Source organism: Perna viridis, chromosome 13, assembly GCF_037379345.1.
Source record: "Perna viridis isolate PV_CMFRI_1.1 ecotype Kerala chromosome 13, ASM3737934v1, whole genome shotgun sequence".
Lineage (NCBI taxonomy): Eukaryota > Metazoa > Mollusca > Bivalvia > Mytilida > Mytilidae > Perna > Perna viridis.
In genome coordinates, this window is record NC_142457.1 from 8,001,268 (window position 1) to 8,026,784 (window position 25,517).

A 25,517-nucleotide genomic window follows, 5' to 3' on the forward strand; every position below is an offset into this window, starting at 1 on the left:
ATGTATTGGTGGCAGGTGTTAGTTATTAAAGCTGTATTTAAGGGACATATTGATAACTTTGCTTGGGAATATTGGTAAGTTAAAGTTGGTTTGTTTCCATTCCCTTTCTTTGTTTATTATTATGTTTTTTTTAAATAATTCAATGTAACAAATGTCATTGATAGACTTAATAAAGTACGAGCGATGATGTCTATAACATATATTGCCCTTTCATCTATACTGCCCCAAATATGTTAAGTTCAATTGTTATTGTAAAAATTGTAAAAAATTCTTGTGAAACTCAAACGATCCTGAACATAATAACTATAATAACATAATAACACTAGCATCAGGCGAAAAGAAATATCGGAAAAGCATAGCTTTAAATCCGTTATTGCGAATTATGTTGTGTGCATCAAATGCTTCAGATTTGTTCCATAGATCGATATATAGTTAAATTATGCATTAGATTATAAAAATATTTTCAGAATTTATTCAAAATTATTTCTTATATAATAAAAAAATGCATTTCGTAAGATTTTTTTTTCACATTTCTGCAGTACTGTTAAAACTATGTGATTCATGATGAGAACCATTAACCTTCTGTAGTGATGACTTCACCTCTGAAGCAATATAATTTTGTTCCAGATGCCAAATTGTACGCAAGGTTAGCGCAATATAAAAAGTCTGCGTAATAACTAGCATAAAGTATGAGTTGTGATATGAAAACTGTATACACAGGTGCTGAAGGGATGTTTCCACAGATGAAAGGAAAGTTGACAATTCTGAATGAAACGTCCGTCACATTTGTCGTAAAGTTTGCCGAAGTTTTCATTTACCATCGATGTTTAAGTGTCAAATAATGTTCTTTCTATTGGATCAATTCAGCCTCACAAGTGTGAAAAGGTCAGCAAGTAGAGGAGCACAATTTGTTCCCATGGAATGCCGACCGTTTGTTGAAAAACGCGTCCGCTTCACAGGACAAATATTTTTCGATCCATCATTATGAAAAAAAAAAACATTTGTTTTTGGAAAAACAACGATGTATAGTGTTTTTTGAGTCTGGATTTTAAATGAGTATGGGGAATAGAAGTATACAGTTTTAAAAAATCATAGGTTTTAATGTAATTATATTCTGATAATAATCTTGATTTGAGGGTTTCCAAAGGATCTTTTGAATTTTTCACCATCCACATTGAATTAAAACCACTACGGGATTAAATAGTGTTTTGGTATGACTATAGACCCTCTTTGACAGCTGTTAGTATTTAAGTAAAAGTTCTGAAAGAGGTGTGGTGGTACATTTTGCAGATCCATCTATGTAACGTTGTTTGTATGGATTCTTGTGGAGTTTAGGAATTCAGTACATAAAAGGTAAATCAAAATCTTTGTTTTGGTAGAGAGACCAAAAGAGGATTACACAGATTTATGGTTATCCACTATTTCGCCTTTGGAGAGTGTAGTGGCAACACAGGTTTTATCACTCCCACTATCCTCTATGTCCACCTATGATAATAAACAATGGATGTAATACATTTAGCAGACAAAAAACAATGCTTTTGGATCGATCGTGCCTGCTGGTACGACAACATATTTGTCATAATAGTAGACAATGTTTTTGCAATATCGGGGTCTTTGAAAACTGGTGTTTCATTGACACTGATTGATCTATTTAAAATGTTCATTCGTCTCAAAATTAAATACCTCACGGCCTTTTACCACCCTGCCAGAAAATCAATGCCTTCTTGATCTCGTTCGATCCATTTTCTTTCGTACTCCCCAGTGGCATCCATAAGACCTTTAAAGATATGTTTCTAATTTATGGAGCGTTGTTCAAGGTATTTAGAACGGACCTCATGTAGAGATTCGTTTTGGATGATGCTTAAATCTCCCGTAATGGCGTGAACAGAATGACTATATTTAAGTGGAGAGTTTTTGCAAGAACAGTCAGATGGTTTAGCCGTGAAGTCCTTAATCTCGGGGGTCAGCAATAGCTTTTTCTAACTGAAAATTGTTGATGCAATATGAAATAATCGGTATTGATTTGTCCTTGAAATATGGGCGAATGTGTTAGTTACGCTTTTGTGATGGATGATGTTAGCCAAATTAATTGCATCTTTACCTTTGTTAAAAAAACGGTAGTGGAAGAAATGGTCGTTTTTCTTCATCTTGACCTCATTACACAAACTGGTTTAAAGAGTCTGTTGAAACAAATATCCAAATTCATGGCAAAAAGTCTGTGCAATGATGATGTAGGTTCAAAAACAGGAGTGTCAAGACTTGTTTTGTAAAGAGAGTGTAGTAGAGTGAGATGGTATGGAAACAAACGACATTAAATCATAAAATGCTTTAAACAAAAATTCAATTGTGTTGTCATTTATTAGCAATTAATGTGGCTAACTTCCTCCATCACAAAAACGTTACCAACAAAATTCCCTCATATTTCAAAGACAAATCCATACCAATTATTTCATATTCCTATACTTCACCCATTGCATCCAAAATTTTCAATTATTAAAGGCTATTGCAGAACCTTGAGATTGAGGACTTCAAGGCTAAACCACCTGACTGTTCTTGCAAAACCTCTCCATTCAAATATGGTCCTTCTGGTCACGTCGTTACGCAAGAAAATGGATAAAACGAGAACAAGAAGACATTGATTCTCTGTCAGAGTGGTTAAAGGCCGTGAGGTCTTTTTTTTGAAACGAATGCAAGTTTTAAGTACGTCAATAAGTGCCAAGGCTACATCAGTTTTCAAAGACCCCGATGTAGCAAAGACATTGTCTACTATGCATGACAAATATGTTGTCGTACCAACAGACAAAAACCAAAACATCATTGTTTTTGTCTGCAAAACGTTTTACATCCAATGTTTATTATCAGAGGTAGACGTAGAAAATAATAGCAGTGATAAGACCTATACTGCTACCACACTCTCCAAAGAAGAGATTGTGGAAAAACCATAAATCTGTGCTATCTTCTATTGGTCTCCCTACCAAGGACGATGATTGTAATTTACCGTCTATGTACTGGATTCCTAAACGCCACAAGAATCCATACAAACAACGTTTCATAGCTGGATCTGCAAAATGTACCACCGAACCTCTTTCAAAACTTTTAACTTCTGTACACACAACTGTCAAAGAGGGTCTGCAGTCCCACCACAACAATTGTTACTCCCGTAGTGGTATCAATTCAATGTGGATCCTGAAAAATTCGAAAGATCTTTTGGAGACAATAAGTTCAAAACTATTATCTGAATATAATACCATTAAAACCTATGATTTTTCAACACTGTATACTTCTATTCCCCATACTCAGTTAAAATCTCGACTTCTACATTATACATCGTTGTTTTTCCAAAAAAAGATGGTACACCTAGATACAAATATATAGTTCTCGGTAGAAATTCCTCATACTTTGTAAGAAATAATTCCTAATCATCTTCCAAATATACAGAGGAAGATGTTTACAAAATGCTGGAATTTTTAATCGACAACATATTTGTCCTGTGTGGTGGACGTGTTTTTCAACAAACGGTGGGCATTCCAATGGAAACAAATTGTGCTTCTTTACTTGCTGACCTATTCCTTCACTCTTATGAGGCTGATTTTATAGCTGATCTGATCAGAAAGAAAGAATATCGTTTGGCTAGATCCTATATAGATGAGTATTATCTTTAAACAATCCTAATTTCGAGGATTTGATACATCGCATCTACCCCAAAGAACTTGAGATAAAGGATACTACAGACACTGTGAAATCAGCCTCATATTTTGACCTACACTTAGACATCGATGGTAAAGGAAAACTATTGATCAAACTTTACGACAAACGTGATGACTTTTCATTCTAAATTGTCAACTTTTCTTTTATCTGCGGCAACATCCTTCAGCACCTGCGTATGGAATGTTCATATCACAACTCATACGTTACGCCAGAACTTGCCGAAACTACACAGACTTTTTGTATCGCGCTAGAACTCTAACAAATAGGCTTTTGGAGAAGGGTTATGTTGCTACAAGACTGAAGTCATCACTACAGAAGTTTTATGGTCGTCATCATGAACTCGTGGATCGTTATTGTGTATCCATCTGCACCATGAAAACTGATTTATTCAACGGGTCATAGTTTTCCTTTCCTTGTTTGTTTACCCCGGACTTGACTTTTTATGAGCAACTCGACGGTTGTTTCTAGAAAAGCAGAGGACCGGTGCAACTGGTCCATGAGTCCGAGTTGTTAATTTGCTTTTGTTACTTTGCATGTATGATTTTATTTACTTTATGTCTGTTTTCCATGTCTGGTTTTTGTCCCTGGAGTACATTCTTTTGATTACCGCTATAACATTGGTTCCCTTGATTACTCTTTAATTGATTCAACAAAATGTTTAATAGTAAACACGACTTTTCAAGAACAGATAAATATTCATTTCAGGCGCAACATATTAACAGCGTAAATTAAACTGTATTTGTAAAATGTTTAAAAGCATTCAATACTTCAAAGAAAACTTTTTGTTGTATACTCTTCATACCACAGATATAGGATCGTGGCGAAAAAATTAAAGGATTTAGAAAGTAGATTTTACGTCTACGAAAATGTATAGACCACTAGTTTTTCTCTGTCTTGGTCTCCAAAACATGTGTCAGGTATTTTGCGCTATCATATATTTAAATTGATTTTGCAAAAAAAAAAATCCACAATATATTTGTGATTCTTTCTATGTTCGTAGTAGAAAACGAATGCAGGGAACAAATGCTTTGCAGTATGTTTATAATTGTCTTTTAAAAGGTATACTCGAATTAAAGGTTTTTTTTTCATATTAAGTGACCTGACTTCACATAAATAAAATATCGATCGTGCGTAATCCTGTTACATTGTATGGCTTGGGTACAAAAACCATGGATTTATTTCATTTCTATAACAGCTTTTATCATAACAATAAATATATAAGGCTGATTTTGTTGGCTATGTTATCGGAAAGGGGTAATGATGTTAGAAGAGAGAATTTCTGTTTGATTCCTAAGAAGGTTTGTGTCATAAATCAATGTTACGGTCTTTTATTATATAATAATTTCAGGATTAACGTTTATAATATCAACTTTGGAGTGAAAAATATAACTCTTTCTAACATATTAGCATACAGTTAAAACTGTTCTTATCTGAAATACATTCTTTTTTAAATCCCGCATTGTTGATTGTCCCTAACAAGTTCTAACATTTTGATTTTCGGTATCTTAATATCATTGATTGTATTTTGAACCTGTATAAAATGATTAAAGTTAAATTCATCAAATCAATATCTTTTTAGGGGCAACAGTTGAATGAGTACTATATGAAAAATGACGTTTTTGACAGAGTTATCTGTTCTTTAAATGTTCGTTTATAGTGCAGTATAATGAAATTATTGTCAATGCAGCAACATGATATGAAAATTTTTTTTCTTTGATCCTGAACGTTCAAATAGTTAAATTACACTATCAAAATGATAAGTTTTTTTCATACCATGTTTCCCTGTAACACTGCCTGATTCTTACAAAGACTGACACTGAAGAATCTAACACCTGTACGAGTGCAAGATAGGGAAATATCAGACACCCACAGGAACGATTTAAAGTTTTCTAACTAGACCAGTCATGTCGGGTTAGAGAACGTGTACATATTAACCAAGAGTGTACAATTTTCTTCCTATCTTTCACGAGAAAAGAAGACAAGAACTCGTGTTCTGTCTCAATCCATGGGTGAGACAAGGAAATCTTGCAAAGCTCAGATTTGACTCTGGTATAGAGTTTAAATAGTAAATTTTACCGTTTGACCTCGTTTGTTTATGATTTTTGGCCAGTCTAGAACATGTAAATTCTAACTGGGAATCAAATGAATATCAAAGGTTTTGCTTTTTTTTCAGTATTTGTTACACATTCGTTTCCGGGTAATATTTTGAATTAAGAACGGATTTTAATATCAAATTGAATTACAAACAATATTTTTATCAGTTCGTTAATTCTTTGCTGTTTATTTCCAAGTGATATATTGAATGTAGAACTGATTTGATTATCAAATTGAATATTAAACTGATATTTTTAGTCCGTTCCATATTCGTTTGATATTCGTCTCCGGGTTTTATACCGAATATTACATTCCAAAATCTGAATCATATGCTGTATCAACCTGAAACTCCTATATCATCCCAAGGTGACCGGCCCGCGGGGTGATATAGATTGGTTATTTAAGATTATGGCACAGTCATTGTCGTCCACTTGGGGCACTTTGTTTCCTTCTGATGGCTTAAGTTGTGGTTGACCAATTGTTCTGATATAGATGTCCGTATCATATATGTTAACCATACTTCAAGAAGTGGTCTATGAAGGGGTGTGATATAAGACGTGCGATATAGGTCTAGGTGTGTGATAAAGGGTATGCGATATAGGTCTAGGGGTGTGATATAAGGTACGCGATATAAGTTTATGTGTGTGATATAGGGTATGCGATATAGGGTTGATAATAAAGGTTTTAAACAAACACTTATGATGCATGTACAAAAAAAGTTATATTTTAATCTGAATATATGATATTTATTGAATATAAAACGGATTTGGATATCAAATTGAATACCAAAGAGTATCTTTTATTGTCTATTCTTTATTCGTTCGTCATTTGCTTTCGTGTTTAATTTTAAATATTGAACAGATTTGAATATCAAAGGTGATATTAAACAGTATTTTGGTTTCGTTTACGGGTCATATAATGAATGAAGAACAGATTATCAATGTCAAATTGAATACCAAACTTGTATTCTTTTTTTTTGTTCGATTTTGTTTGACATTCGTATATATTGAATATAAAATGGGTTTTATAATATTATTGAATATTAAACAGGAGCCTTGTTATAAATTGAATATAGAATCGGTTTAAATATCAAATTGAATATCAAAGTAGAAATACCAGAGTATATTCAATTTTATGTTCAAATTCGGACATAACACGGACACGAATGTCAAACAAATTTCGTACAGAACTAAAATCTTGTTTGATATTAAATTTGATATCTAAATCTAGTGACTTCATGATACACTTTCTCTTAAGGGGACACAAGCCATTGCAAATATACACATCTTTTGTCGAAACGGCCCTGACTGCCAAATGTTGACCCCCGTTTAGCGATTTCAATCTCTGGGAATCGAGCTTTGATTTGATGTAGATTGTTACTCTTCCCAAGTACTCCAACTCCTATATAGTGGTTGCTTGATATAAATCCAGTTAAGGGGAGGGGGGCAAAAGTCATTGCAAATATACAATTCTTATGTCAAAACGGTCCCGATGAGCGATATCAGGGTATCGATCTTCAAACTTTTAAAATTCCTATTCATATTATAAAAATACAAATAATGTAGCAGTGGGAAGTTGGTTACTTATTAAATTATCAATTATTTAAGGTATTTCCCTACATCATCCACTGTAAAAGTTATCACCCCTTTATTGTCGTTTCTTTCAATATGGTCCCCTGACTCATTTTTCAGGATATCATGATCATACTAGGTGAACATAAAGATGCAATCATGTTCTATAAGACAATGACCCTGATAAGGATTGCATTATCATCTTTAACAGTTATGTCCCCTTCAAACCATTTCTTTCAATCGCTCATATCTTGAAAATCATCATGGATAGAATCAATCTGAAAACTGTCTCATATACATTAGCAGAAGACTTAATGAACATGTATTTTTTATCAAACCATTCACGAGTAATTATTATTATAATTATTTGTATTTCGAGAACCGGAAGTTGTAGAGAAATGGGACTTAATGACGTCAAAACAAAATAAAGTCGAATGTCAAATAGCAAATTTAACAAAAGTCGAAGACCGATTCTGTTGACATATTTTTACTGCTTGTTTTCTCACATGTTTTTAACGTTTGTTCGTGTAACAAAACTTTTGTATAATTTTCTCCTGAATGAATACTTTATAATTCTTCAATTTCACTACTTAAATTAATGTTTTTTTTATATCTATGAAGCGATGGTTATATGGAGGGTCACAAAAAAAACTAAGATACTACGTAACTGGATTCATTTAATTAGCATTCCTAAAAAAAAAACATTTGGCAAAAACGGTGTTAGATTTGATAATAAAATGCTGTATTGACACAAAAGCTTTTTTTGTTCGGTCAGAAAAATAATATTAATGTATTATTTTTATTTTTCACTATATTTTTGTTGTATTGTCCGCTCATTCGCTTTAAACAAGTAAAACACGTCTTAAATATAAAATGCAGTTCATTTTATTTGTACGATAAATTACGTATTTGCAAAGGTTCAAATGGAAATGAAGCACATGTTTTTTTTAATATTAGGTACAGATGGCATCGCAAAACTGCAGTGTCTGTGAACAGCAACAAGAATGTGCACCAAAGGTATGGTGTCCTCTGTGTGAAGGGTGTCTCTGTTTATCCTGCAGCAAACAACATGAAGTGCAAACAGCAACAAGGAACCATACCACAATTTCATATGACGATTACTGCAAGCTGACACCCTTTATATTTAATATTAAACTCATCTGTGAAAAGCATCAGGAAAAATACCAATATTATTGTAAGTCATGCGATTGTCCTATTTGCAGGAAATGTCTATTTGAATCACATAAAAAGTGTGAAGACACACTTGATATTAATGACGCTGTCCATAATATCAAAACATCAGTTGTTTTTGAAGATAAATGGAGAGATTTGGAAGCAGTACGTCAAATCGTCTTGAAGGCTGTTCAGGATAAAAAAGAAAACATGAATGAACTTAAGAGAAAAAGAGAAGATATAGCCTCAAATGTAAAAGAATACACAGGAAGACTAATCGACCAGTTGAAAAAGTTTGAAAATGAAACTCTTTTTGAATTAGATTCTGTAACTAGTAAATATTTTAATGAATTTAAAGACACCATTAAAATCCTAGAAATAAAAGAACAAAATCTTGCAGAAATTTTAGAACAAAAAGAGTTAATTGAAAAACATGCATCAAATTTCCAAACATTCATAGGCACCAGACAAATGGAGCAAGAAGTTAAAGATTCAAAAGACACACTTAAACAATTATTCGACATCGGAGCAATGAACCATACAGACATACAAATTGAGGAGCAAGAAGATATAGATTTCGGAATGAAACCGTTCGGTACACTGAAGACATCAACAGAAAAGAAGACAATATCTTTCTACAAAGACAAACCAATCACAGCACAGAAGTTGGTACAGAATCCTAAACAACTTATACTGAAACAAGAGTTTAAATTGAGTAAAGGTGAGTATCTCGGTTGTTGTACAATGTCGAATGGAATTATGGTGTTTGCTGATTGGGACAACCAAGTAGTAAACATAGTAAAACCTGATGGCTCATTAAAATCATTTGTAAAACTTGAAAAATATGTCACTAATATAACACCAATTAATGACAAACATGTTGCTGTTTCTGTTGTTTCTTTAGACAGTATCTCCATCATAGACATCAACAGTAGTAGAGTCATTAAAACACTGAAGACAGAGAACAAGGTTAGTGGATTGACGCATCACCATGGTAACATTGTCTTCTGTGTACCTGGTAAAGGCATAATGCTAATAAACATAGACTCTGGGAAATTTGATAAAGCATGTGAAGATAAGTCCGTTGGTGGTCGATCACATATAGACACAGATGGAAATAGAATATGCTATACATGCTATATTGAATCCTCAGTAAGTGTCTTGGATTCGGACTACAAGGTTTTCCTTGTAATTAAGAATGAAAATCTGTCAGGCCCAATATCAATGGACCAACATCAGAACATGTTTGCGCTTAGTGATAACAAGGATGAAATATTTTTTATATCAAAAGATGGAGATAAGTGTGTTGTAATTCTCACAACTAAAGAAGATGGGTTGCATTGTCCTAAGGCTGTACATTATGACAGAGAAAGCAAGGAAATAATGGTAGTTGACAGATACATTGTTTGTTTGTTTGTTGGGGTTTAACGTCCGAGCAGCAATATTTCAGCTATATTCAGACGATGAACATGAAATTGATGACAAAATGAACATGAAATGATGATGAAACAGCATATGCGCGGATTAAGGTCACCAGAAGTCACATGCAAACCAAGTTATCTAGGTCGCTTTTTTGTTTTGCAAGACAATAAATATATAGACAGCTATTTCATGTATTTAATGCATTTTAAGTGTGGATATCAAATGAAATTATACAGGAAAAGTACAAATAAGTAGAAATAAGTCGAAGTAAAGGTATATTTCAACAGAAAAAAATTCGAATTTGACAGTTAATGCAGCTTTAAGTATAAATTACAGTTTGATAGATTAACAATTAGAAAAAATACTTACTTGAGATCCAAAATACATATCACTGGAGATTACATTGTAAACTTTATTGGAATTACTTAATTAAGTATTTACAAATATATGAATTCTTATCTCACAAATAAATTCCAGATTACAAATTTATGTTTACAAAATGTTTCTACCATCACACTCAGTACACGTCACGTGATTCGTGACTACTAATTGACACTAAATATTGTATCAATCTATTTTGTATACAAATATTTTCCGCTAATTTTATTTCAGATAGTGTTGTTATCACATTTTGATTATTTATGAATACAAACTGATTTTTGTTTTTGATATTTTTTTTGTTAATGTTTGTCTTGTTTTGCTAATGGGTCTGGTGCTAATGAGATGTCTGGTTTTATTTCTAATTGATAACGATTTAATTTTGTCTGTTTTTATTTCTTCTACGAATGGAATTAAGATATCTGTATTTGCAGTTTATTAGTTATATCGATTCATTTATATAAGTTATAAGTTAACTCCATAGTGAAATGTAAAATTGCATTCAACTGTAAAATATGATAAGTGTGACTTGTGTCTTGGTGACATATACAATGAGCGCCAATGAAAACGCATCACTTATTGTTTTCTTTTAAATATTTTCTCCAAAAAGCTATTAATTTACGAAAGACAAAAGTATTTTGTTTAGAACTGAAAACAAAATGCCGTATTGATTATGATTCGCATGAATGATTTTTAAACACCTGTTTAATCCACAACCATGTATTGTGAACGTGCAAGAAAATATTTTAATATGACAATATTAGAGCGAAATACATGTACAATTTTGTTCAACCCAGTATCATTTCCCTTGTTTTTCTTACAGACTAAGACTATTTTATAGTTTGTATACTACAAATTCAGTATAATCTATCTATCTTAGTTATTAAATATGTGACTAACTTAAAATGGCAATTTTGAAAGCAAACTTATACGCATTTTTCTCAAAATAAACAAAACACGAAATAACCTAAATGATAATTCCTATATTTAATGTACGTAACAATTTCTACATTCACATTGTAATGGTTATATGATACGTTCCTATTGTAGTTCACTGACTTCTTCCTATTTTTATAAGCATGATAATGAAAAAGTTAGCTCAGATAACTTATGTTTAACATTCATTTATGTTTTTTTTCACACCATTCAATGAGCTTTTCACTTCTTAGCACTGCATGATTAATATAAAAAATAGGACATGTGGTATTATTGCCAATGTGATAGTAATGCATAATAAGCCAATCCAAAAACAATGAAGCTGTTACGTCTCATACTCTCTGTTACATTGTGCATGGGCTAACTTTGTAACGGATGATAACTTAAAAAAAGTATAACTGATAGTTTCCAATGTTACAACTCACTGTAGTGTTAAAGTAAACAGAAAACTGTGTATGGTTTTTCATAGAACATTTGTACTTTAGAGCTATACATTATTTTTAGTGTAGTGTAGAATTCGAAATTAAAGGAAGTAACTCTGTGAGGACAATAAAATGCAGTAGAACCTAATGGATTTTCAATGTGAATTCCCTTCTAAGAGCGGAGAGTTTATAGTGAATTATTATTCGTTTCATATAGACCTTTACAGCAATTTAGAATAAAAAAATTGTGTTGCCTTTTTGGTGGTGTATCACATATACCAGAATTTATATGAATCGTACCAAGAGTGATACTTAAAAGTTATGAGTATGAATATTTATTAAAAAAAAAAAACACTATATATTTTGGATATTTCAAGTGATATGAACAATTGCAGTCAGGAGCAAATATCAGCTGTGAATTTTGTTGGGCACCGGGGGAAAGTACACCAAAAGGATCTTTGCAATTACACGCAGATATAATAATGAAACAGATACAGTTCAGGATCGAAGCCAAAACCAGTACAACATCATATGGAGTTTCCATTAATTGAATTTATTATGATATGATATTGTCGGAATTTGTGTAAATAGACCTTTTCTTTCTAAAAGATGATACTCTTAATTATTTGCTTTTTTTTGATTGACGTTATTAAAATATTCATTTACATTTTAGAAGATTTGCTGCATTTCTTTTTTATATTTTTATCACTCCTTTGTTAGACTGTATCATAACAGGAGCGATTGTCTTGTCATAAATGTTTTATTGACTTGTATTGATATGCTACCGTATCTTGTCTTTTTGTGACATACACATGTATACTTGAATATGATTATCTCAGTAAAGAAGCATATTAAACTTTTTTGAATAACACATACGCAGTACGATTTCCCCCTTTTTGTGTACACTGTAAATTCAAATATTATTGCCTATCTAAAATTTGCAAAAACTAAAAACTCATCATCTTCTTATATTTTTGTAAAAATCTTAAATGTGACTTCAAATTATTGATGCATACAATAATTTCTGAATTTACATAATTTTATTGTTTTGATCATGGTGAATATGTTACAAATGCTTCCCTTAGATTTGACATGAACAATCCACATGGCGAACTTTATATTTGGAAATGATCTTATCACTTTATTCGAAGCCTATTAATGTAACACACTTGTAGTAGCATGATAATGAAATTTGATTTTACTTACACAACGGCCAATCTAATTACTTTCATGGCAAAATGGCAATTAAAAACAGTCAATGTTTATGTCTAAAGTCAGCGGATTTTCTAAAAATGATCCTTGACAGTTTTTTTCTTTGTTTTGACAAATTATTTTGGGGTACATACTTTAAGTTTCAAATTGCTATAAATTACGCATATTTGTTTTTCTTTAAAAAAAAGTGCCACAACCTCCTCTAAATTACTACACGAATAATAAAATTTTCGCTTTACATGTTTATATTTGTTTTTAAAGGTGAGTTATTGTAATGACTTGGCCCCCTTTGGGATCCTAATTTGTAATAAAAATATCATTTCTTGATTTATATTTCGCATTCATTTTACGGCGACAAGACGTATTATGGTACGTTTTCCGTCGTACCATCTCTCTCTCTCACACACACACACACACACACACACACACACACATATATATATAAACGTCTAAATTTGTTTAACATCACCAGAAGATGGTAAAATTTACATTGAATATTTCGGATAACTGATATCCTCCTTTAGCATAAAACTCATACAACTTTATGAGCATACAACTCACAAAACTTTACGAACATAAAACTCACAAAGTTCAAGATCAAAACAGATTCAGAAGCTGAATCACGTACGCTGAAGGTATATGGTATTTTCGGTTTTGCAAGTCACGTCGCAAAAGATGGCAACTTCCTTTCCAGTGCAGTAGCTTTTAAACGTATTGGTGTGCGATATTTGGGTACAGGTCTTACATCTTTTATCTCCACAAGGTCGACACTGGCCCGTTGTTTTTTGTTTGGGCTGAGATGAAATCTAGGGCATCTCTTAGCCTCTTAGGTCTACGGAATGCCAGGACCGGGGTCCCAGGAAAGAGCTTGGAGACTTTGGGATGTTTTTGAATGTCTTTCCAATTTGAATGCAGTAACTGCAAGAGTTTCCCAAAGGCTGGATGGTATGTAAGCACAAAAGGAACCCTTTTGTTCTTTTTCTTAGGTTTGTACTCGAGGAGATCTTTACGGCTGATGTTAGCACGTTGAAATCCCCGATCTGTTGATTTATAGCCACGCGATAACAAATGACCACGGAGTTCATCTAGACGTTTGTTGGTGGTATCGTCAGAAGAACAAATACGCCGAATTCGAAGTGCCTGGCTGTATGGTATGCTTTTAGTACAATGTTTTGGATGACAACTATTGGGAGATAAGTATTGGTGACTATCAGTTGGTTTGCTGTGAAGATCCATGGACATTTCCCCGTCTTTTACAAACGTAGTAGTATCCAAAAATGTGATTTTAGTGTCAGAAATTTCATGGGTGAATTTGATTGATAGATGAACATTGTTGGCATGTGTGATAAAATTGTCTAAATTTTATTTCGACTCCGTCCATTTCATGTCAACATCATCGATGAATCGAAACCAAAAGAGGGGTTTCGATAAAGATGTTGAGATTATATGATTTTCTAATTTACCCATGAAGATGCTAGCATACGAAGGAGCCATTTTCGTTCCCATAGCTGTACCATTGATTTGGAGGTAGTGTTCGTCGTTGAAAGTGAAGTTGTTACACTTCAAAACTAAAGTGAGTAAATTAACTAGGCAGTCGGTAGGGGGGTTGAAAATATCTCGTGATTCCCAAGCTTCTCTGCAGGCGTCTATACCGTCATCGTATGGGATATTAGTATAGAGTGAAGTGACATCAAGGGAGAGCAGAAGTGTTTCGGGAGGTAAATGATTCATTGATTCCATTTTCCTCAGATGCACGATACAGACTAGAAAGTAAAACATAATAATTAATAGTCTAAATAATAGTCAACAATCACTCTTACGGGGTGATGGATCGTTAAAAACGATGCGAAACATAACAATAAATATATATAAACGTCTAAATATGTTAAACATCACCAGAAGATGGTAAAATTTAAATTGAATATTTCGGATAAGTGATATCCTTCTTCAGCATATAGCTATATGAGCATAGAACTCACAAAACTTCACGAGCATAAAACTCACAAAGTTCAAGATCAAAAGAGATTCAGAAGCTTAATCGCGTACGCTGTGGGTGATATATATATATATATATATATATATATAGCTTAGCTGGCCGAGTGGTCTAGGGCGCTGGACTAAGTGCAGGCTGTGTTGCCATAGATGTATAGCCTAGCTGGCCGAGTGGTCTAGGGCGCTGGACTTAGTGCAGGCGGTGTTGCCATAGATGTCACAGCGGTACGAGTTCGAGACCCGCGGAGGGAACGACAAAAATTTGCTAACATCGTCGTGATTTTTTTTGAAACCCTTCTATAAATTTACGTTCTCTTCCCTGTATCAATTTGATCCGATGAAGCAGTGTAGAGAATAGAGTCGTCACATTCTGAGACGTTATATATATATATATATATATATATATATATATATATATATATATATATATATACACAAGTCTAAAGGAATCTGCCAACCAGCAAACTTAATGGGTATCCGGTCGTCGAGACATGACGATGCAGCATTAAACAAAAAAATTATAAAAGTCTAATAGACCGTGTTCCACGATGAAGATTTTCATTTTGTTGAAATCATCGAGGCAGTGGTTTGGTGATCTGAAGTGTTGACTCACTGGGAGTAAAGGGTTTTTTTAGGTCGCTCCTGTGTCCGTTCAAGCGCTTGTGAAAATGCTGTTTAGATTCACCAACATATTGAAGGCCACATATGGGACAGTGGAGCAAATATATTACATTAACACTCTTGCAGTGCACGTTACAAAATATTTTGTAGCCTTTCCCCGTGACTGTGCTGGTGAATGATGCTGAGTGGAGCATTTGTTTGCAACATTTGCACCTTTTGTCACCACAGGAGCGACTCTCGCCTGGAGTCAAGTTGGGCTTATATATTTCAGCCCTAACAAGCAGACTACGCAAACTGTCTGGCTGTCTGAAAGCAATCATAGTGGTTCGGAGAAAAATTTTGAATAATGTTGAGTTTCTCTCGACAGAGGCCCAGTGCCGGACATTCGACTCAATGACTCATTGGACAAGACATAGTTACTTACGAATGCCGGACATTTCGGCCCTTACATATCTCAGACCATGACAATTAAGAGAATGAATTAGGACAATAAAAACCGTATATCATAACATTTTTTTTACCATTTTGGAATTTAAAAATAATAGGGGTTACAAAAATTATTTAGGTATTTGTTTTATATTTTCTTCGGGGTGTTTACGATTTTACCTTTCTCATATAATTTAGTATATGTTTTACACATAATCATGAAATCATAAATACTAAAATAGGCACAGATGAAGTAAAAGGGTCAATATCTACCATCCAAATAGGAAATGCGTAGAAGATATTTTTTGTTTTTTAAATACTTACCGAGTGACATATGATATGACTTTATAGGTTGTGCAGAAGATATATCTGAAAGATTAAGAAAAAGATGTACATGCTACAACTTTTACTATGACATTGGACAAGCACGTAGGTCTGGAAGCGCTTTCCATCTCTTCCGTCTTTGAGGTACCCTAACTGAAATTTCAATTACCATGAATGTAAATATGAATATATATTTGTTAACCGAAGAATTTTATTTTTAGTCAGACAAATCTGGACACTGAGCAGGGGAATGCCACAAAGGATATTTGGCTAACCTGCAGTTGCAACGACTCATGATCAGTGAAATCAAAACAGAGACGATGAACATTCACATGTTAGACAACAACAGAATATAATCAAATTGCACAAGAAAACACAATGGAAAAGATATTAAGGATTACACGAACTGTAAATCTGTTCTCATAACTTTAAAGATATAGGAGTATGAAGCAGTATCCCGCGAATAATAATGCACTAAATAACGGCAATGGAAGAAAATATTGTTTACTTAAATAAATAATAAATTTGGAAACATCGACGAAAGCGATATAGAAGTTAGATAAATAATGAACTGGGGGAACATCGAAGAAAGGGGCACAAAGGTTCAATAACATACCGTTTTTTGGTGATATGAATTACTATCGAAAAAAAACTTGATCTCAAACCTTCTCACCGCGCAGATGACACGGGAATAAAATAAAATCAATGACTTGATTAGTAAAAAAACGAACTTAAAGAAATTTGGAACGTTCGTTACATGGAACTTTTACGAGTTGGAGAATTTTCTACATCTTATCAAGCCAGTCTATAAACAATAAATATTTGGAAAATAAGCTCTAAGTGTTTTTATGGCAAAAAAAAACCTTGAGATGGTAACAAAATATATGTATCTTGGTATACTTTTATATCAAAATCAGCAAAAGTCGATCTCCTGGATTACGTATTACAAAATCTTCAAAAAGTGGAGATTTTGAATATTCAGCTGCCACTTAAACATTTGACACGTTATTAAGACGATAGACCTAGGGCAAGGACACAACTCATCTCACAAATCATTGAAAATTTGTATTCAGCATTTTACATCAAACTCATGTAAGCATCTAAGTAACTTGGGTTGATTTTATTCTGCTTCAAATGAAAGCTTGAGAGGCTTCGGTGAAATTGCATATGATACAAGCATATCACAGATATCAAGAGTTGTGTCCCTTAACCTAGTTCTACCTCCTTAATGTATGTTATAGAATACGGGGCTGAAATATAGGGAGTAGGAAATATACATGTATATACCCTGTTAAGCGATGCATTTATTTATTGGTGTCGGGAAATATACATCTAATTTATCGTTATATGATGACATGTGATTGACATCCTGTATTATCAGTAAATGGTCTTTTATATCTAGACCATAATCTAGATTTACTTAGACGAGTAAAAATAGAATGAATAAAAGAGTTTCTATTTAATTTAATAACATTAGCAATATTTAATTAAATATTTTTTTTTTATTTTAGATAATCATAGACAGCGTATGATTGATGTATATATTTATATATGATAGTCTCTTGTAACCTCTTTGTAAGTGGCTCTCGTGTGTTTTATGGAAATCGTTTATTTTCATTTGTTATTTAGTATTAAGAGATGACACATAAATTATTTATTTGTCTTGTCTATTTAATGAAAATAATATTGCATAAATACCTTCTCTAAACCTTCCCTTTTATCCAGTGTAAGCACAATAATCCCTCCAACCAAACAGAGGATGGCATATGTGATGCGAGCTAACCATATTGTCCTTTTTACCTATTAATAATTGTTTACAATGCATAAATGATGACATTCTGCAGTGAAAAAAAAAAAGTTTTCAGAAAGCTACGTATATCTTGATATAAATATATTTTCGCTCGCTCTAACTTATTCTGATTTTTTACATATTGCAATTAGAACTAATGAAGTATCTAATGGTATTTATGTTAGGTTATGATTATTATTGGTTCATGCGTAAGTACATGACATGACATCACATGTGTTAAGTAGTTGAATTTTGTGTTGTAGAAAATTTTACTGTTTTGAATTTTAAACCAGTTGAGATTCCAATTTGAACTTGGATACATTCAAAAATCTTTTCTAGACTTGAAGGTTCATGGGTCAAAATGGTTAATAAAAAACAAGGCGAATTTAAAATGTATAAAAATGTATGATGACGTGTAAACATGTATAGTTTTAAAGAATTCAAATTCATTTTTCTGATTTTTTATGTTGGTTTGCATTTAAATTAAATTACTACTTTTCTTCAGTTTATTTAATGAAATGCTGCAGATCCTACGTTGTCAATATTGCCATTGTGCTTAACTTTTGATAAAAATATAGTTTAACACATAAAATATTCATCCAATATGGCTATCGTTAAAACCCTAATCATTTTAATAAGGAATATGTGCCACCACACTATTAAGTACATACTTCGATAGAAACTGTTGCAGCAAAATACAACGAACATCAGAAATTCAAGACACAGTATAAGAGGCTTTGGTTGTTACAATTGAATAGGGTAAAAAAGTTGTAATTGCAACTCTTTAATTCTAAGGATTCTTTCAATCGCACATTAAAAAGAAAGACTTTCATTTGGACGATTGAATCATATGTTCATAATTAAAAAACAACCAATATATATTAATCAATGGAAACTTTTCTTTCGTTTATTTTTATTATAATGGAATAATATGATATGATAGTCAACGAAATAAACTATACAAAGTTAAATTGTCAATATTTACATATTTTCAATTTACAAATTCTTTAACAGTAAATGTATGTAAAGAAGACCACGAAAGCATCTTTAAATCCTTTTCATTAAACGGTCCTTAAGAAATACGATGCAAATCAGGAATTTTATTTTGAAGTCCACTTGAGTTCGCCGTGAACCAATACGGTTTTTAAATTATTTATTGTTAATATCCGGGCGTCTGTAATAGGTACAAAATTTGCCATATTGTTAATCTGTAAACGGCTTTTAAGCACTACATTGTACAGTGCTACTTAGTTTTCATTCTTTTAATTATTTTGCTAACAAAATAATAATGAATAACATATATTTACAGCATATATTTCATCCGTCTTTTTTGTCTGCACAGATCAAATGTTATAAATTTCCTTAATAATGGACAAATAAGATATGATGTAACTGAATAGGACAACCTCTGACAGTATCGGATAATACATAACAGGATCTGCTACATTACAAAAATACAGCCACACCAAGTTTATAATACATATAAGAAGTCTAATGGGATGTGTGAACTCTACCATTATTATATTCTCATAACGAAAAAAATTACATACGTAGGCAAATCTATATTCAATGTGCATATAGGTATAAAATGAAATTTTCTAAGCTTTTACATGTCCAAATCAAATCTACATATCAGATGAAGTAATCTTTGCTATTGAGATGTTTTTTCAATCAATAAAATGTTTTAGATAGACTATTAATATAACATTTATGTGAAAAAATGACGTGTCCGGGTGAATGTTCCAGATTCGGAATCCCAGCCCTTAAGATGGAAATTTCGTGCAATATTTCGATAATGAGAAAGTTATAGCCCCGAACCCTTCCTTATAAAGTCCCAAGATCGAACTCCTTCTTCTTTACAATTATATAATTGGTCTTTTGTGAGTGGAAGTAAACTACTGTACTTCAAAACGGTCAAAAATCATTTGAAGATATTTGAAAAAAATGACACAGGACTTAAAAACGAAAACGATATTGATAATATGTGACTTGATCACAAAAACTTAAGCTGTTAACAACTGACGCTGTTATTATTCACCAAGATTTCCGGTGCATCTTTAAGTTAATCACATCGCTACTCAAATAAAGGTAACCTATAAAGAGAAGGGTATGTAATACCCTTTTGAGCCTCAGGCTCATTATAATAATACATTTCATCCTTCACACCTCTACGAGATGCTTGGATGAGGGAACATTATTCTATATTCGCTTTCGTTATAATTGGTATCATATAGCATGTTAAACGTGCTGGGAAAAACTAGGGCATAACAAAAAAAATTCTGTAACAATACAACCACCTTTATTTTCAAATAACAAGTCCCACTTAAGAAGCTTTTCCAGCGAAAAGAAAATATGGTTAACATAATATACCTGAGGTCAAAGACCATGAAACAAGTTTAACAAAAAATGAATACAATCAAAATAACACAGTTAAATGTTACTATAACAGTTACACAAACTAAATTACTTAAGTCCATCTCATACTCCTCATAACATAAAACGCTCAGTAGAAATATAACTAATAATAAAGGCCAATTCAATCTCATAAGTAACAGTCAACAACACCTTAGGATTCTAAAATTGCAGACGAACATGTTTTAGCAGTAACAATATCTTTATAATAAAAAAGTAAGTTGAAACGTCTTTGCTGATGACAAGTTAGCACTCTTCACAATATCGGAAATAGAAACACCAAACTTAAAAGCCCTAGATGTTGAAGCACCTCAAAAAGAATGTGCCGTGAATGAAGGATTATTTATCCCAGCCAAAGATAAAACCATACGTAACCATCTAGCTAAAGTACAAGTAGTAACAGTTTTAAAAGTTTTGAACGAAATGAATAAGTTTTCCTTTTCAATGAAATATGAGACAACTACTCATCAAGAGTATGAATTACACATAATTATTTTCTTTTAAATCTATGAAGAACACAATCAGGTATTGGAACACCTGGTTTTAGAAGCTTTTTAAAAGCTGTCCAAACTGAAAAACATATCTATCATCAAACTTAGTTAATACGGAAATATCAAGAGCTGGTAAAGTCTGAGCTCTTGAAGCTGTAGTAAAAGCAACTAAAGCAATAAGTTTTAAAGTTAACAATTTCAGGGATAGATCTGCTAATGGATAAAGGGTAGATAAAAATCTAAAACTTTTGACACATCTCAAGTAACAAGTGGTTTAACTTTAACAACATTAGTATCAAAATAACCTTTCAATAATCTTGAAACAAGTACAGAGCTATGAACCCACTGAACGTCAAAATAAATAAGAGTCTTAAATAACATAGACTTGTGTACATTTAACACAGAACATGATACATTTTGACGCATCAAAAAAGATAAGAACATTAGTACAACAATTTCAGACGGTTGGAATGGATTAATCCCCCATTTAAAACACAAAAAAGTCCCGTGCAGGCCTGCAGCAGCGCTAATCTTGTCGTAAAAGGCGACTAAATAGTGCTCAGAAACCTAGCCGGAGGCTAGGCGCTCTGCCCACAGAGTAACTGAAATGTGTGCTCCAGGTGGTGGAATGGGGCACCCCTGGCGATTTACATGCTTACGGAAAAAAACTGACCGCAAACCATAGTGGTGCACCGTGTTGGGAAATATGCCACGTTCCTCGCACGTCATAGAACCCTGCTGTGGTATTCGATAGGAGTAGGAACCTTTGCGCTCCGCCACAGGAGGCTAAATTGCCCGACCCTACCCATCCCTCCCTTTTTCTTGTGGCAATCAAAATTTGTTGTCCATATTATCCTTGTGTCCCATCCCTTTTTTCATTTCATCATCATTTCATGTTCATTTCATCATCCATTTCATGTTCATCCACTGAATTTAGCTGAAATATTGTTGCTCGGTCGTTTAACCCCAACAATCAATCAATCAATCAATCAATCAATTAAAACACAAAAAGAACATTTTTTCCAACACAATTGGTACTGTTTTATTGTACAAGACCTCCATGAATTGCAGATAATTTTGGAATCAAAGTCATGAACGCCTTTATCCTTAAGGAATTCCCTAATACAACACAAGCGATTAAGTCTAACTTCCTACGGAAACACTCTCCTGAGTGTGGCTGCGTAAGGAGATCTTTTGCAGGAAAAGAAATCTAGCTAAAATTAACAAATAAATCCATGCCTGAGTAGGCCAGTATGGAACTACAAGAACTGCTTTTTCAACATTATCTGTCAACACATTTAGATTTCTAATTTTAAGGACCACTCGCATGAGTCTGAAAAGTTTCTTGACAACAAGTCAGCTATTCCATTATAATCTCCATGTAAGTATTGAGCAGTGATGAAAATATTTCTAAAGAAGCACCAGTTCCATCTTTTGGACGCTAAACAATCCATATCAATGGAACACATTCCGCTCATACTGTTGATGTAAGCAACCGCAGCAGTATTATCAGATCTAATTAATTCCCTCATAAATATAGCTTGTATTTGAACAAAAACATTTGTAAGCTAGGCAAGAAAAATTGCCTGTAATTCTAAATAGTTAATGTGATAAGTAGTTTCTAGAGTGGACCATCTCCCTCCAGCAACCTTGCCATCAAACTGGACTCCCCAGCTTAAATTGGAAGCACCCGTTTCTAACCATAAATCAACGGGAGGCATCCGAATTGATTTGCCGTTCAAATTTTGAAGATTTCTTAACCACCAAACATAAAATCATTTTTCTGAACCAAATCCAAGGTGTAACGAAGATTTTCTTGTTTAAAATGGTGATACACTACAAACTCATTTAAAGATTTCAGATTAATGTCTGGTCTAAAAGAACCGTCCTTTTTTTAGGAAAGCAAAAATATTAGATATGAAGGAGTCACTAACATCTGAAACCTCTTCGATAGCACCTTTCATAATTAAGTTACATACTTCTTGATCAATAAGCTTAGCCTTATCTTGTGGAAAAGGAATTTCTTTTGAAATTTTTAGTTGAAAGGGTTCCTCATTAAAAATTCAATTTTATAACCTTTAACAGTCTCTAGAATCCACTTATCAGAGGTAAAAAATAATCAATTGTCATAATTAAGAGTCCTCACCTTAACAGGTATTCTTGACTTCTGATTTAACAAAGTCGTCGAACAAATGTCTTTCTTTTGGATATTGGTAGGCATAGGAAATCCCATCAGTGGTCGTTCTAGACAATTTTGAAACCGAGGGCGGTAGCCGCCTCTGAGACTTACAAACCTGTTGCCCTGCCCTTCTCTCCTTGGGAAAGGGTGTCTGAAGTTTAAAACTCCTTGACCATATTGTGGCATATACCTAATAGCAGGGATTTGCATGTTTCTAAGGACACTAGCGGCAGAAGTTTTAATAATAGGATATTTATCAATATCCCCCATTTCTTTTAACTTACTAAGACAATCATTCCCAAACATGTTGTCTATAATAGGTATGTCACTTGCGCTAATCCTACTATAGCAAGCATTCAAATTTGACCTCATCTGAGATCTTCTTATATTAGAAATTAGCAGAAACGCATGGCCTAACAGACTGAAAACATCTGTCAAATCTTTTCTCCTTGAATTAGGGTCAATTAATTCCTTTTTGCAAATGTATCTGCCATATATACTAAAGGCATCGGCCCAAAAGCTAAATATTTCTGAATTTCTTGCAAGTTGATGTCTTTACTTCGAGCAGGTGGCCCCAAAGGATTCCAAATGTCTTTATTGAGTTTTGGGCACAGAGATAGGTGGCATTTTCTGGTCTCGCATATCTAAAAGTAAGTTCTGTTAAACTATCCTTATTGAACTTCAAAGTTAGGGCAGCATTGATAGCCCTTGCTAGGCCACTACCAATTATTGGACCATGTCTTCTCTTCATAGTACCTCATTAGGATTAGAAGGATATAAGTCACATGGCACAGAAACAGAAGGGTCACCGGGATCATTAGCATTAGAAAGGATTAAAGAAGGGGACTGGTCAAAAGCTTGATCAAAAACATTCCTAGGGTCTACTCCCATTGGACTAGTATCTACTTCATCTTGTTGAAACTGATCATAATCTTCTAAAATTGTAAAAAAAAATTAGAATCAATTACATTGTAGTCATAGTCTGGGACCTCCAAAAAATGCTAATTTTCAAGGGGGTTGAGCTCAACTGAATGAGGAAAAGAAAATACAGCATTACGCCTACTATTACTAGCAGAAGTCATAGTACAGGTTCTGTTAGATAAGCTAGAATTACCTATAGACAAGGTGTGAGTTACTGGGCTAAAAACTTGAACACAGGAAGGGACAGATAAAGGCACTGGTCTATCAACTGTCTCTGAAGCCTTTAGTAGACCTGACAAAACTTTAATATTCTTAACAAAGTAATTAGTACATAAGTCTTCTCTTAGTTCTTCTAAATTTAAACTTAAAGAAGTTTTTGTACCTGCAGAAGCAGACTTTTAGCTTACTTTGTAGGAATACTACTTTGAGCAGTAATTTTACGTTTAGAAGTACCCCCTTTTATTATTCTACCTTTTTTAAGTATTTGTATAAGACAAAACAGTTTTGTCAACTGAACCTCTAGTGTTCAAGACTACTTCACTCTCCACCACATCGAATTCCTCGCCAATATCAGATTGGCAAGAAAGAATGTCAGTAATATTATCCTTAGACATAATTTAACTTTCTAACAAAACTAGGACAAACCAGACTACGACTGAAATCTATTAATAGAACACCAGAAAAAAGGTCGTAACTAGACCATGTCTAGCATTGAAATTACTGATAAAATCAAGACTACTTCCAGACTATTGAAATACTACTATGAAAGTCAACAAAAAATATACAAAATCTAGACCACGTCTACAAATACATTTTAATCTTTTTCAAAACAGTATGAAAACTACAAATCAGCTTGCCTTGCGTCTCAATTAAAATGATGAAAGCACGTGGTTTTATATGGGTCTAAGGTCGTAGTCATGGTACATGATTTTGACCTCTTTTAACTGAGAATGAAATGACTTGTTCTGCTACCCTTATTACCGAAGGCAAATGTAAGATAATTTACAGTTTTTCAGCAGTGTTTGCTCGCTACATGTCATCATTAATTGTGGCACAACTATGATGTCATTACTATAAATATTCATTTTCCTAAATTTCACCTTCTATCAATACTTAGGAACTTGTACTTTCTAAAATATATTTAACAATACAAATTTGCATAGTAAACAAAATAGTAACAAAATCGTCAACAGAAATTGGGCACTATTTTATAACTAAGTATGTATTTAGCAAGTGAAACCTCTACACTGCACAACAGGTTGATTATGTGTCTCAGATACTTGATCATTGATAATATAAGGTTAACATATTAAAAAAAAAAACTCCACAAAAAAAACAAAAAAAAAACCCAAACAAACAAACAATCAAACAAAACAAAACGGAACAAAGAAAAAAAGAAACAAAAACAAAACAAAAACAAAACAAAACAAAACATAATTGAACATA

The 25,517-nt window shown here is 33.1% G+C and overlaps 2 protein-coding genes across 2 annotated transcripts in view; one reads left to right on the plus strand and one right to left on the minus strand.

Annotated features, from left to right (window-relative positions):
* Positions 1 to 10,517, plus strand: LOC148599440 (uncharacterized). The gene is made up of 4 exons (XM_088557303.1): positions 1 to 74; positions 8,597 to 8,880; positions 9,007 to 9,950; positions 10,446 to 10,517. Exons 1-4 carry the CDS (start codon positions 1 to 3, stop codon positions 10,515 to 10,517), a joined length of 1,374 nt encoding a protein of 457 aa, XP_088413429.1.
* The window catches only part of LOC148599441 (uncharacterized), a 24,154-nt gene continuing 8,830 nt past the window's right edge, over positions 10,194 to 25,517 (minus strand). Inside the window, exons 4-6 of the mRNA XM_088558508.1 lie at positions 17,978 to 18,079; positions 16,280 to 16,324; positions 10,194 to 14,679 (exon numbers count right to left, since the gene is read on the minus strand). Coding sequence (XP_088414634.1) covers positions 17,997 to 18,079 — 83 coding nt within the window. The 3' untranslated portion in view covers positions 10,194 to 14,679; positions 16,280 to 16,324; positions 17,978 to 17,996. The remainder of the gene's footprint in view (positions 14,680 to 16,279; positions 16,325 to 17,977; positions 18,080 to 25,517) is intronic.

Coding starts and splice junctions, on each gene's coding strand:
- LOC148599440 (XM_088557303.1), top strand. CDS start 1: ATGTATTGGTGGCAGGTGTTAGTTATTAAAGCTGTATTTAAGGGACAT. Junction 8,881..9,006: donor TGAATTAGATTCTGTAACTA/GTAAATATTTTA, acceptor AAACATTCATAG/GCACCAGACAAATGGAGCAA. Junction 9,951..10,445: donor TGGTAGTTGACAGATACATT/GTTTGTTTGTTT, acceptor AATAAATTCCAG/ATTACAAATTTATGTTTACA.